The sequence below is a fragment of the Rousettus aegyptiacus genome, unplaced genomic scaffold (genome assembly GCF_014176215.1).
Source record: "Rousettus aegyptiacus isolate mRouAeg1 unplaced genomic scaffold, mRouAeg1.p scaffold_m13_p_2, whole genome shotgun sequence".
Taxonomy (NCBI): Eukaryota; Metazoa; Chordata; class Mammalia; order Chiroptera; family Pteropodidae; genus Rousettus; species Rousettus aegyptiacus.
The window spans coordinates 49106476-49118579 of record NW_023416295.1 but is presented as its reverse complement, the minus strand read 5'-3'; the positions used below and the strand labels follow the sequence as shown (position 1 = coordinate 49118579).

General features: G+C 35.2%; 2 protein-coding genes across 4 annotated transcripts in view; both read left to right on the top strand.

The window, feature by feature from the left end:
• The first annotated feature begins 34 nt into the window (after window positions 1–34).
• PHOSPHO2 (phosphatase, orphan 2) lies at window positions 35–7159 on the top strand. Of its 3 annotated transcripts, none has more exons than XM_016165431.2 (3): window positions 35–283; window positions 770–803; window positions 6397–7159. In XM_016165431.2, exon 3 carries the CDS (start codon window positions 6423–6425, stop codon window positions 7146–7148), a length of 726 nt encoding a protein of 241 aa, XP_016020917.2. In that variant the 5' UTR covers window positions 35–283; window positions 770–803; window positions 6397–6422; the 3' UTR covers window positions 7149–7159. The 3 variants fall into 3 exon arrangements, with proteins under 3 accessions (XP_016020917.2, XP_016020916.2, XP_016020918.2); XM_016165430.2 differs by having other exon boundaries at window positions 36–255; XM_016165432.2 differs by lacking the exons at window positions 35–283; window positions 770–803 and adding an exon at window positions 299–716.
• Window positions 7160–7167: 8 nt separating this feature from the next.
• KLHL23 (kelch like family member 23) overlaps window positions 7168–12104 on the top strand; it is a 29858-nt gene continuing 24921 nt past the window's right edge. The window contains exon 1 of the mRNA XM_036236694.1: window positions 7168–10676. The gene's annotated coding sequence lies outside the window, so the exon portion shown is untranslated. The remainder of the gene's footprint in view (window positions 10677–12104) is intronic.

The window sequence follows — 12104 nt, the reverse complement described above, 5'->3', positions numbered from 1 at the left end:
GCGTGGGGCTGGAGAACGTAGGCTGCGCCTGCGCGGGAAGCCGAGCGTACGAATGCGACAGCCCCGCGAGCAGGCGCCGGAACGATCCGTGGAAGCGGGGTGCAGGCTGGGACGGCTGCTGGTGCCTGTCCTCGTTCAGTGGGGAGAGTAGGGTATCCAGTCCGGCCTGGTGCTCCCGTTCTCATCAATCGCGTGCCTCACGGGGGACGATCCCCAGCTAGTTCCCTGCGTCTACTCTCAGGGCCGACCTGGCAGGTGTGTGGGAAAGCGGGGCCTAGGCTTGGTACGTGCAGCCCACAGACCTCCTTGCGGGTGGGAGGTGAAGGGCACTGCCCCCCCTTAACTACAGAAACCCAGGGATTAATTGACAGAATATCTGTTTTTAAATACTTTGGTTTTTAAGGCATGATCTAGGCTAGATGGGGCTTAGTTTTTTTTAAACCTAGAAATTTTAAAACTTGGATGTTGTTAGGACCTTCATGTTAGGACCTTTAAGATATTTTAAATTGCTTAGTAAATACAATATAGTAAATTGAATGTATTTGGGGGACCAATCAGACCTCTAAGGACACAAAAATCTGTCAAGAGTGGATGCAGTCATGGTTTCAAAGGATCCTTTTCTAATACATCGAAGTACAAATGATTTCATTACACGCTAGTTGGCTACAGCATGTACACATTAGGCACCAGATTGGAGTCGCTCAAAACGAAAGGAGGTAAGATTTTAATCACTAAAGTTCTAACACATAGTTGTACTGTTTTTCTTCAGGTGTTCTATCAGATGTTCCACCATAATAATGCTGGTAAGTATGAAAGGATTAATAAAACATTTGTTGACAAAAATTAGTTTTTTCACATATAGTACTGGTTTTTTTGGAAGCATAGTTTTTAAGATGTTGAGAACTTGGAAGGGTCAGAGATTTTTACCCTGCTTGCATGAAAACAGTTTGCCACAGTTTTGTAGAAGATGCAGACCCCTAGGTCAGAAATGAATTACTTGAAGTAGTAGCCAGAATATGAGCAGTTTTGTCCCATTCCTCATAGGATGATGCAAAGAGGGCCAGAAGTCAACTGCACATGGAGTTAAAGAACCCAAGTCTTTATTATAATGAACAACAAATATGCCTTTCAAGGCTGTTTACTATACATACATTTTTGAGACAATAGTCCAGAGCAAAGGTCAGTGCCTTGCTTCTAAGACATGCAGAACCACTAGAGACTCATGGAGAATTACCTCCCAACAAAAATTACTGGAATTTGACTAACTTAGTTACAAAAAGTATTGAATGCATAAGATTTGATGTTAGTAATTTGCCAATTTGACATGGTCTGATATCATTTGACTTTTCAACACCTGCATCTTAGCTCTAAACTGTGGGTCTTTAGAGCCAAGCTGGTCTTGAGTTAGGTATCTCTTTATTACGTCCGCTCCTTTTATTTTTTCTTTGTTGGGAAATTAAGAAGACAGCAAATACACTTTGATCTGAAATAGAGTTTAAATTCTGGAGAAAAATGTAGAAAAAATGTAGAAAAAGAATGAACTACAATCGAACTAACTACCCATGATCCTACTACCACTGTACATAGACATTTTTAAAAAACAAAAGTGGCATTGCACTTTTGTGATTAGGCTGTTTAATTTGAACTGAATATTTTCACTTTTACTGGCTAAATAAAAAGTGAAAATATTCATAATTATATGGCTATCGCATATCTTATTTAACCAGTCCCCAATTCTTGGATGGGTATGTAATTTCTAGTTTTCGTTATTAAAAGCACATAGGTTATTTTTAGACTATGGAAACATTGCTGATACACCATATATACCCGGATTATGCTTTTGGAGAGAATAGTTAAAACTATTTGGGGAATTTAACAAAGTAGTTCCAAAATAGATTCGCATTCTTAAAACAACCTTTGTGGACATCCTTAATTTTTGGAGACATTTTTATTTCAAGTACAGCACTAAATCTTTTAATCTTTTAATGTTTAATGGAATCTGAAAATCTCAACAGAATGAGCCTAACACTTGTGATTTTATCCACTGGATAAAAAGTTACATTTACGTAACATTCCCTGTGTGGCATTTAAGGTTTCTCTTTAATCAAAATTTGTTTCTCCAATTGTCATTAGGTACTTCTCTTATGTAAGAGAAAATAGCATCATTAGAAACCATAAATTTAAAAATATCTTAAATAACTTTATTAATTTTAGGAGTTAAGAAGTGTTTGTTCTTTTGCTCCAAACCAGATGATTTTGTTCCCTGCATATAGTGAGAGTAGTTTGATTAGAAACCGAGTGGTATTTGAAAGTGAAGGTGGTCATGACTGTTTAACCTAAGCTCTTTGCTGAAGTAAGATTAATTATATTGGCAATACTAAATTGAGAAAGTATTTTTAATAAAGATTTGTATTGAGTGCTGAGGGAAAAAAACATGAAAAGATCTGAAATTAAGAAAATTTCACTTTTAAATAGAAATTAATAGTGGAACTATGTTAATTTCAGGCTTATGATTCATCTTATTATTTTTAGATTAATAGTTCAGGAATTTCAGTAATTTGTGGCTAAATACAAGCTAGAGACAATCTTTAAACAACAGTGAGTTAGTTACATTTGAAAAAATTTTAAAATTATGAATTCAGAATGCTTAAAAAGTATGTTTTTCATTAATTTTTATTATAGTGACATTTGTTAACAAAATCTAGTAAGTTTCAGGAGTACAATTGAAAAAGCATGTTTTTTTTTTTTTAATATGCCTAGGTACAGTACTAATGTGATTGTCAACTATACCTTATTGCTGTTTATTACATTATTTCTATGGGAAAGTGAATTCAGCATGTAAATCTGTGGGAGTCAGAGACACCTGGATTAGGCATTTAGAGATACAAGGATCCAGATATCAGAATATTATATACCATTTAAATTCACACCACAAAAGATACCCCTCTAGATTAGTTATTCTCCAGATATTCTTTTTTATTTTTAATATTTTTCAGTGACAGTTGACATATAATCGTATTAGTTTCAGGTGTACAACATAGTAATTAAACATTTATTATATACCTTATAAAGTGATCACCCTACTAAATCTAGTACCCATTTGACACCATACATAGTTATTATAATATTACTGACTATATTCCCTGTACTGTACTTTACATCCCTCTTGCTATTTTTATAACCGGCAATTTGTACTTAATCCATTTCGCCTTTTTTCACACAGCCCCTGGAATCCCCATCCCATCTGATGATCATCAGTTCATTCTCTATCCATGACTTTGTTTCTGTTTTGTTTGCTCATTTATTTTTGGTTTTTAGATTCCATAAATCAGTGAAATTATATGGTATTTGTCTTTCTTTATCTGATTTGTTTCACTTAGCATAATATCCACGTTGTTGCAGATGTAAAGATTTCATTCATTTTTGTGACTGAGTAATATTCTGTTGTATATATGTACCACTTCTTTGTTATCCATTTGTCTGTTAATGGAAACTTAGGTTGCCTCCAAGTCTTGGGTATTGTTAATAATGTGCAGTGAACACAGGGGTGCACACATCTTTTCGAATTAGTGTTGTAGATTTCTTCAGATAATACCGAGAAATGGAATTGCTGGGTCATGTGGTAGTTCTATTATTAATTTTTTGAGCAACCTCCATATTACTGTTTTCCATAGTGGCTGCACCAATTTACAATCCTGCCAACAGTGCGCAAGGGTACCCTTTTCTCCACATCCTCACCAACACTTATTGTTTGTTGATTTATTGAGGATTGCCATTCTGACAGGTGTGAGGTGATATTGTGGTTTTAATTTGCATTTCCCTGATGATTACTGATGTTGAGCATCTCTTCATATATGTATTGGCCATCTTTTGTCCTTGTTGGAGAAATATCTATTCAGGTCTGCTGTTCATTTTTTAATTGGATTGCTCGTTTTTTGTGTGTGTTAGATTGTATGAATCCCTTATACATATTGGATATTAACCCCTATTGGCTGTATCATTGGTGAATATCTTCCCCACTCAGTAGATTATCTTTCTGTTTTGTTGATGATTTCCTTGACTGTGCAAAAACTTTTTAGTTTGATGTAGTCCCATTTGTATATTTTTTTCCTTTTGTTTCCCTTACTTGAAGAGATACATCTAAAAAAATAGTGCTAATACCCATGTCGAAGAGTTTACTATCTATGTTTTCTTCTAGAGTTTTATGGTCTTAGGTCCCATATGTAAGTCTTTAATACATTTTTTATTGATTTTTGTATATAGTGTAAGAAAGTGGTCTAGTTTCCTTTTTGTGCATAATAATTTTGTATCCTGCTATTTTACTGAATTCATTTATTCTAATAGTTTTTTGGTGGAATATTTATGGTTCTTACTATATAGTATCACGTCATCTGCAAATAATGACAGTTTTATTTCTTCCTTTCCAGTTTGGATGCTGGAGCTTAGAGCAATAAGTTTGGGATGAGTCTGTGTGTGGGTCCTTTAAGAGCAGTGCCTCAGTCTCTAGCAGCCTTTTGTCTTTCTCAGATGCAATTTCTGCTGGTTTGCACAGTTTGCCCTGGGCTAAAGAGCTCACTCTCTTCAGGCAGGACCTCCAAAGCCCAGATGTCCCTTTTTTTCCTTAAATCACCACACTGTGGGTGTGGGACCTGCCCATTTCATGTCTCCATCCTTTCTACCAGTCTCAATGTGGCTTCCTTTGTTACAGGAATTCTCAGTTATAGGAATTCTGTTTCGCTAGTCTTCAGGTGTTTCCCAGTAATGATTGTTCTATAATTTAGGTATAATTGTGATGTGATCATGGGTGGAGGTAAGCACAAAGTTTACCTCCTCTGCCATCTTGCCCAGAAGTCCAGATATTCTAAACTAAGAGATACAAATATTTACTCTTAATGTGAGTCATGAGCTCTATTTTCAGGTTCACCTACTGGATATCTGTTGTTAAAAACCAACGAATACACATGGTTAAATACATTTTACATTTTTAATCAGCCTCTTCTTTTTCTTATTTGTGGGGTTTTTATTTCTCATTTTTTAGAATTTCTTGCTAAAACTTTGAATGGCTATAAAGCAGATCACAGACGTAGTGTTATAGTTAGTGTGTACTTTGAGACTAATGAATGTTTTCATGTAATTAAACATTTTAATCAAAATTACCGTAGTATTTTATATTTTAACTGATGAATAGTCTTTAAATATTCTATTTCTTAAATACTAGAGTGTGGTACCTAAAAGCATGAACTTTGGAGTCAAAGCAACCTGAGTCCAAATTCCAATTCTGCCACTTAACTAATACTTAACAAACTTAACTAATACATACGTTCCAGTTTACATATCATTAAGATGAGAATAATAAATCCTACTTAATAGGGTTATGACAGACGATAATTATAGAGTCCTTAGTCCAGGGCCTGGTGTATAGTAATCTCTCTAAAAATATTATTCTTTTAAACAAATTTTTTTTTGTCTACACATACTAATTAGAGCCTTTTTTGGGTAATCTATACTTACTTATTATTTTTACATCATAATTCTCTCCATGCCATCTGTTGACTGATTTATCCTTTCCTTTTCTCTTGAGATTTATGGTTAATGACCCCTCATTATCTTTTAATGTAAACAGAGATTTAAGTAATTGTCATATAAGCAATGTGATTACTCAGGTATATCCATATTATTGGGCATTCCAGAGCTGACCTATCTAGAGAAAATGTAAATAAATGTGAAAATTGTTAACAAAAGTTACTACTAGTCTATAAGAGCTGAACTGAACTCTGAAGTAATTGGTTCAGAATTTCATGTACAGCATCAAGCAACCATTTAGTTATAACATTGGCATTAACAGGCTAAAAACCTTTTTAAAAATTATTTAAAATTTGCAAAATTTTATGTTATGTTGAATTTAGTCTGAATTTTGATTAGTGCATAGAGAATCAATATTATACATAACCTGTTGTTTCAAATGATGATTATTATAAATATTAAGCTGATAAGTTTGGCTTTGCTTGATGAAAATAATAAGAATAATTAGCCTACATTTTTTTCTGTATTTTAAAACTTTTCTAAATTAGATTGTAAGAGAATAATTGTTACATTATTCTCAGTGGATAGATCTATAGTTTAATTTTGAATGCGCAAGGAACAATTCCCACAGGAACACAGTAATACTGTGAGCATCCTTTTTAGCTATTCTGTTTTCCATTCACTTAAAATACTGAAATACGAACTATGTTTCTTAGGAAAAAGTGCTTAAATGGTGACGTGAAAGTGCTTAATCATTGTAATTTATTTATATTCATGCTGTGTTTTAGCAGATTAACACTCAGTAATGTTAAATAAGTATATCAGCTGGTCATGTAAAACAGTGTCTAGGAACTAATATTTCTTCTTTTTCAGGGTAACTCAAATCTGTTTTTGGAACCATGAAAATTCTGCTGGTTTTTGACTTTGACAATACAATCATAGATGACAATAGTGACACCTGGATTGTACAATGTGCTCCAGAGAAAAAGCTTCCTATTGAACTACAAGATTCTTATAAAAAAGGATTTTGGACAGAATTTATGGGCAGAGTCTTCAAGTATTTGGGAGATGAAGGTGTAAGAGAGGACGAAATGAAAAGAGCAATGACATCAATGCCTTTCACCCCAGGGATGGTGGAGCTTTTAAACTTTATAAGAAAGAACAAGGATAAATTTGATTGCATCATTATTTCAGATTCAAATTCAGTCTTCATAGATTGGGTTTTAGAAGCTACCAGTTTTCATGATGTGTTTGATAAAGTGTTTACAAATCCAGCAGCTTTTGATGGCAGTGGTCATCTCACTGTGGAAAATTATCATGCTCATTCTTGCCGTAGGTGTCCCAAAAATCTTTGCAAAAATGTAGTTTTGGTAGAATTTGTAAATAAACAGTTACAACAGGGAGTTAATTATACACGGATTGTTTATATAGGTGATGGTGGAAATGATCTTTGTCCAGTAACCTTTTTGAAGAAGCATGATGTTGCCATGCCACGGAAAGGGTATACTTTACAGAAAACTCTTTCCAGAATGTCTCAAAATCTTGAGCCTATGGAATCTTGTGTTGTAATTTGGTCTTCAGGTATTGAAATAGTTTCTCATTTACAATTTCTAATAAAGGAGTAATATGCCAACAATTCAAATGTGTATCAGTTAAGATTAGGTGCAGCAGCATAAAACCAAAACTCCATATCCCCATGGCTTAGCAAAAAGAAAGATTTTTTTTTTCTCATTTAAAAATTCCAGAGGTAAGTATCTCAAGGCTGTTTTGCTCTACCAACTTCAACACTTGACTTCCAACTTATGATCCAAGATTGTTGTTGTTGAAGCTCAGTCCTCACATCAACATCCTGACCAGCAAGAAGGAAGGCAGTGAATTGCACACTCATTTAAATTGCATTAGCCAAACTTACAATGTCCCCACCTAACTACAAGGGAGGATGAAAAATATAACTTTTATTTTAGATGATCATATGCCTGAGGAAAATTGGAAAAAAGAGTACAGAATTGAGGTAAGTGCAACTAGTGGTCTCTACCAAAGGTGTTTGATAAATTTTTTAAATTTATTCTTATAGAGAGTAGTCATATATTTTTCTTTCTTAGATATTTATTTGAAAAGCATGTTTAGTAGTTACAGATCTTAAAAATAGGCCTGATGCATTATTCACATAAGAATAAAAGGCTCCCAAATCAATGTATTTTAAAGATTGGAATGTAGTATCTATTGCCCAAGTTTTTATCAATTTCAGACTTTCTTTTTGAAATTAAATACAAATCAGTGTTTTTCAGAAATTTTAAATTTATGTCAGTGCCACAGCTGTTAACTCCAGCATGCTGGTTTAATCAGTGTGTTATTTCTACTTGGCAATGCAGTTTTGAATTATATATGTAATTTGTAGGAATACTCAACATTTAAGCGACTTGTATGTAGGGAAATTTAAAGTATCAAGTGATCTAAAGTTTTTAATTCCATGCTGATTTCTAGGCTATCATGTTTTAGACATATATACGGTATATATATCTATTATGGTATATTAGGATTTTCTTTTCCATTATGGAAAGCTCCAGAAATAGAAAGATTCGATATAATTTAATGGGAAAATTTGGTACCTTCTTTTATTTTTTCAGATTGGAAAAATAAATCTTTGTTTTACTTTACGTTAATAGGTTAGATTATCATTTCTATATGTGTGTAGGCCAGTAACAAATTACAAATTATAGAAGTAAAAAAACACAAGACTTTCATTCAAAATAATGGTAGAACAAGTAATTTGGACTGGATTTTCTAGTGAACACATCTAGAAAAGCTGATAGCTGAACAAAATTTTTAAAACATCTGCTTAAAGATAATGACAGAGCTCATAACACTGAACAACTGTTACAAAAGCACAGAAACCAAGGTAGGTGAGCTGCTTTTCTCTAGAAGTGTTTGCTAATTCTGTAAGTGGTGTCTGAGATTCAAAGTGGCTGTCTTGACAGTTATATGGTAATAGGGGAGGAGGCATTGGAGTATGTGGCCTGCAGTAGTAAAACCCCCTGACTTTGAGTCAGAATCCCAAATGGAGTTAGAATTGCCCATTAGGAGTAAGAATGATCCAGAAGTAAGCATATGCAAAGAGATGGCAGCTCAGCTTTGAATATTGTCTCTCTGAAATTGGATTGAAGTTATCTAAGATTTTTAGAGCTCCCAGGATCTTGGCAGAAGCAAATCTAAATTCTCTCAAGAGGGTATTAACATCCTAGGGATGGTGGACAGACTCTAAGTTGGCCCCGCATTATCCCTGTCCTTAGGTATTTCTTATTTGTGTGTGGAATAGGGGATGTGTGACTTGCTTCTAATTAATAGGATACCACAAGGATGATGGGATGTATGTAATTATACATGATTATTTTATATTCTAATGCCCATCTTAAGGAACTCTCTCCCTTGTCGATTTTGAAGCAAGCTGCTATGTTGTGAACTGGCCTTCAGAGAGAGCCACATGGCAAGCAGTCGAGAGTGGCCTTTAGCCAACAGAAATAAGTAGGCCCTAGGTCCAGCAGTTGGCAAGGAACTGAATGCTGCAACCATGTGAGCCTGAAAGTGGACCTTTTCTCAGTGGAGCCTCAGCTGATACCACAGCTCAAGCTGACACCTTGAATGCAGCCTTATGAGACCGTAAAACAGAGTCCCCAGCTAAGCTTGGACTCCTGACCACAGGACCTATGAGATAATAAATGCATATTGTTTTAAGACACTAAGTTTATGGTAATACTATTGTGCAGCAATAGAATATTAATGTAATAGGCCTCAAAATAAGTCTGTCAACAGTTTTGCAAGTACACTGTAGGGCACACAGTAAAAAGTAGCCACACCAAGAGACACAAATGAATACCGGCAGACGCTTCCATTTAAACAGATCTGCAGGACGTCCTGTTATTGGAGTTTTCAGACATAAACTTAAGTTAGGAGAATTTTTGCAAAGAATTGAAAATTAAAAAAAAAAAAAAACCTATGGAAATACTAGAGCTGAAAATTACCATGACTGAAATTAGAAACTTGGTGGATTTCACAACAGAACAGGCATTGCTGAAGAGAGAATTAGTGAATGAACACAAATTAGAAGAAAATATCCAGAATGATGTAGAGACAACAAAACAATGAGACTACAGAAGGGAAGAGACAGAAGATATATTAAGATATGACATAGGAAATCAGTGTCCAGATGGAAAGGAGAAAGAAAATAAGCAATATTTTAAGAGAATTGAGAACTTTACAAAACTGATAAGATATCAAACTACAGATATAAGAGCCCCAAACAGGACAAAACAAAAACCACGTGATAACACATCATTGTAAAACTGCCGATGACCAAAGATGGAAAAAGCATGAAGCAACCAGGAAAAAAGACAAAAACGTGACATTGAAAGAAACAACAAACTAACAGCTGGTATTTTTGTCTTAAGTGTTTGGTAGACTTCAACAATGAAGCCATATAGGCCTGTAGTTTTCTTTTTTGAAAGGTTTTTAACTAATTTATAATAGATAAAGGACTATTCAGGCTCTATAACATTTCTTGATTAAGATTTGGTAGTTGACTATATTAACCTATTGCTACAAAGAAAATCACTTCAAAATTTAACAGCTTAAAGCATCAATTTTCTCAGTTTCTGTGGGTCAGGAATTCAGGAGCACTTAGCTGGGTTCTGGTTCAGGATCTCAAATGTGTCAAGATGTGGCAGTAGTCATGAAAGCTTGACTAAGGCTGGAGGATGTGCTTGCATAGTGGCTCACCAGCATGGCTTTCAACAGGCAGCCTCTGTTTCTCACTGATTATTATCAGGAAGTCAATTTATTGTTGGTTATTGGCAGGAGGCCTCAATTTCCAACTATCTGGGCCTTTCCAGAGAGTTGCTTGAGTATCCTAGAGACATGATTTTCTGTAAGTGATCTAAGAGAGAGAGAGCAAAGAGGAAACCACAGTGCCTTTTCTCACCTAGTCTCAGAAGTTATATACCATTACTCCTACCATATTTCTGTTGTTAAAACAGACACTAAAGCCCAAAATCAAGCTCAAAGGAAGAGGAATTAAACTGCACCTCTGAAGGAGAAGTCAAAGAATGTGTGGACAAACTTTAAAATCACCACGGTGTCTCTCAAGGACTTTGCCTAGTGTAAGTTGTGAAATTCATGGGCATAACATTTGTCATAATTTTGCAGTGAACACATGCATACCTACTATCTAGATTTAACCATTAATATTTTACTCTATTTTATCACATATCTATCCATCCCTCTATCCTTTTTTTTCTTTTGCCTTTTTAACATCAGTGTTCTTCCCCTTTCCTTCTTTGTTTCCTAGTGGATCAAACCCACTCAGTGTCTGATTAGAACTCAAATGTCTTCCATTTCTGTGTCAACTCTGGAAATTTTTTAAATTTGTAGTTCTTGGGTTCCTTCTTTGCCCAGATTTATGGAGTTTCACCCTATGCATACGTGGCTTAGTATTCAACAGCAGACTAAAGGGACATCTCCCCTTCCAAATTTCTGGAACTCTTTCTTAATTTAGCTCCTTCCTGTCTGGTACTCCGCCCCACATGTTCCAGCCATACTTATTCCCCACACTTTCCTCCCATCTCAACTCAGCGAGACTACCGTGATCTGCTTGATATTCCCCCTCCCTGCACTTTGGGCTGGAAAGTGTCTCCAGGAAAAAATACAGTTAATTATGAGGCTACCTCATTTGTTTTCCTTCTCTCAGGGTTCACATTCCTGTGCTACTTGTTCAGTGCCTGAAAAATCATTACATATACTTTGTCCAATTTCCTTATTGTTTATACTGGGAGAGTTAGTCCAGTCCCAATTCCTCCAGAAGCAGAAATCGTAGTATCTCACTTTTCATTTCTAATCCAACATGGTAGTAAAAAGCTCTGCTGTGTTTTAGAGACCTAAATTTGAATTCTAGCCCTGGATTGCATAAATTACTACCCTCTCAATGCCTGTTTCCTTATCTGTTAAATGGAATTAATAATAATACCTAACTCCTAAGATTGTTGTAAAGATTTACTGAATTAGGCATTGTATTAGTTTACTGTGGCACCTGTAACGAATTAACACCAACTGGATGGCTTAAAAGATTAAAAATGTATTATCTCAGTTCCAGAGACCAAAAGTTCAAAACAGTCTCACTGGGCTGAAATCAAGGTGTCAGCAAAGCCACCCTTCATTGGAGGCTATAAGGGAGATTCTGTTCCTTGTCTCTTTCAGCTTCTAGTGACTGCCTTGGCTTGTGGCTACATCATTGCAATCTCTTACCTCATGGTCACATTGCTTTCTCTTCTGTCTGTATCAAATTTCCTCCTGCCCCTTTCTTATAAGGATGCTTATGTATTTAGAGCCCACCCGGATAATACAAGACATCTCCCTATCTCAAGATCCCTAACTTAGTTACATCTGCAAAGACCCACTTTCCCTGCAAAGTAACATTTACAGATTCTAGGGATTAGAACCTGATGTCTTTGGGTGGCTATTATCCAGCGTACTATAAGATAATATAAATTACTTAGTACACAATGGTAATATTCAATGTATTTAGCAACCAG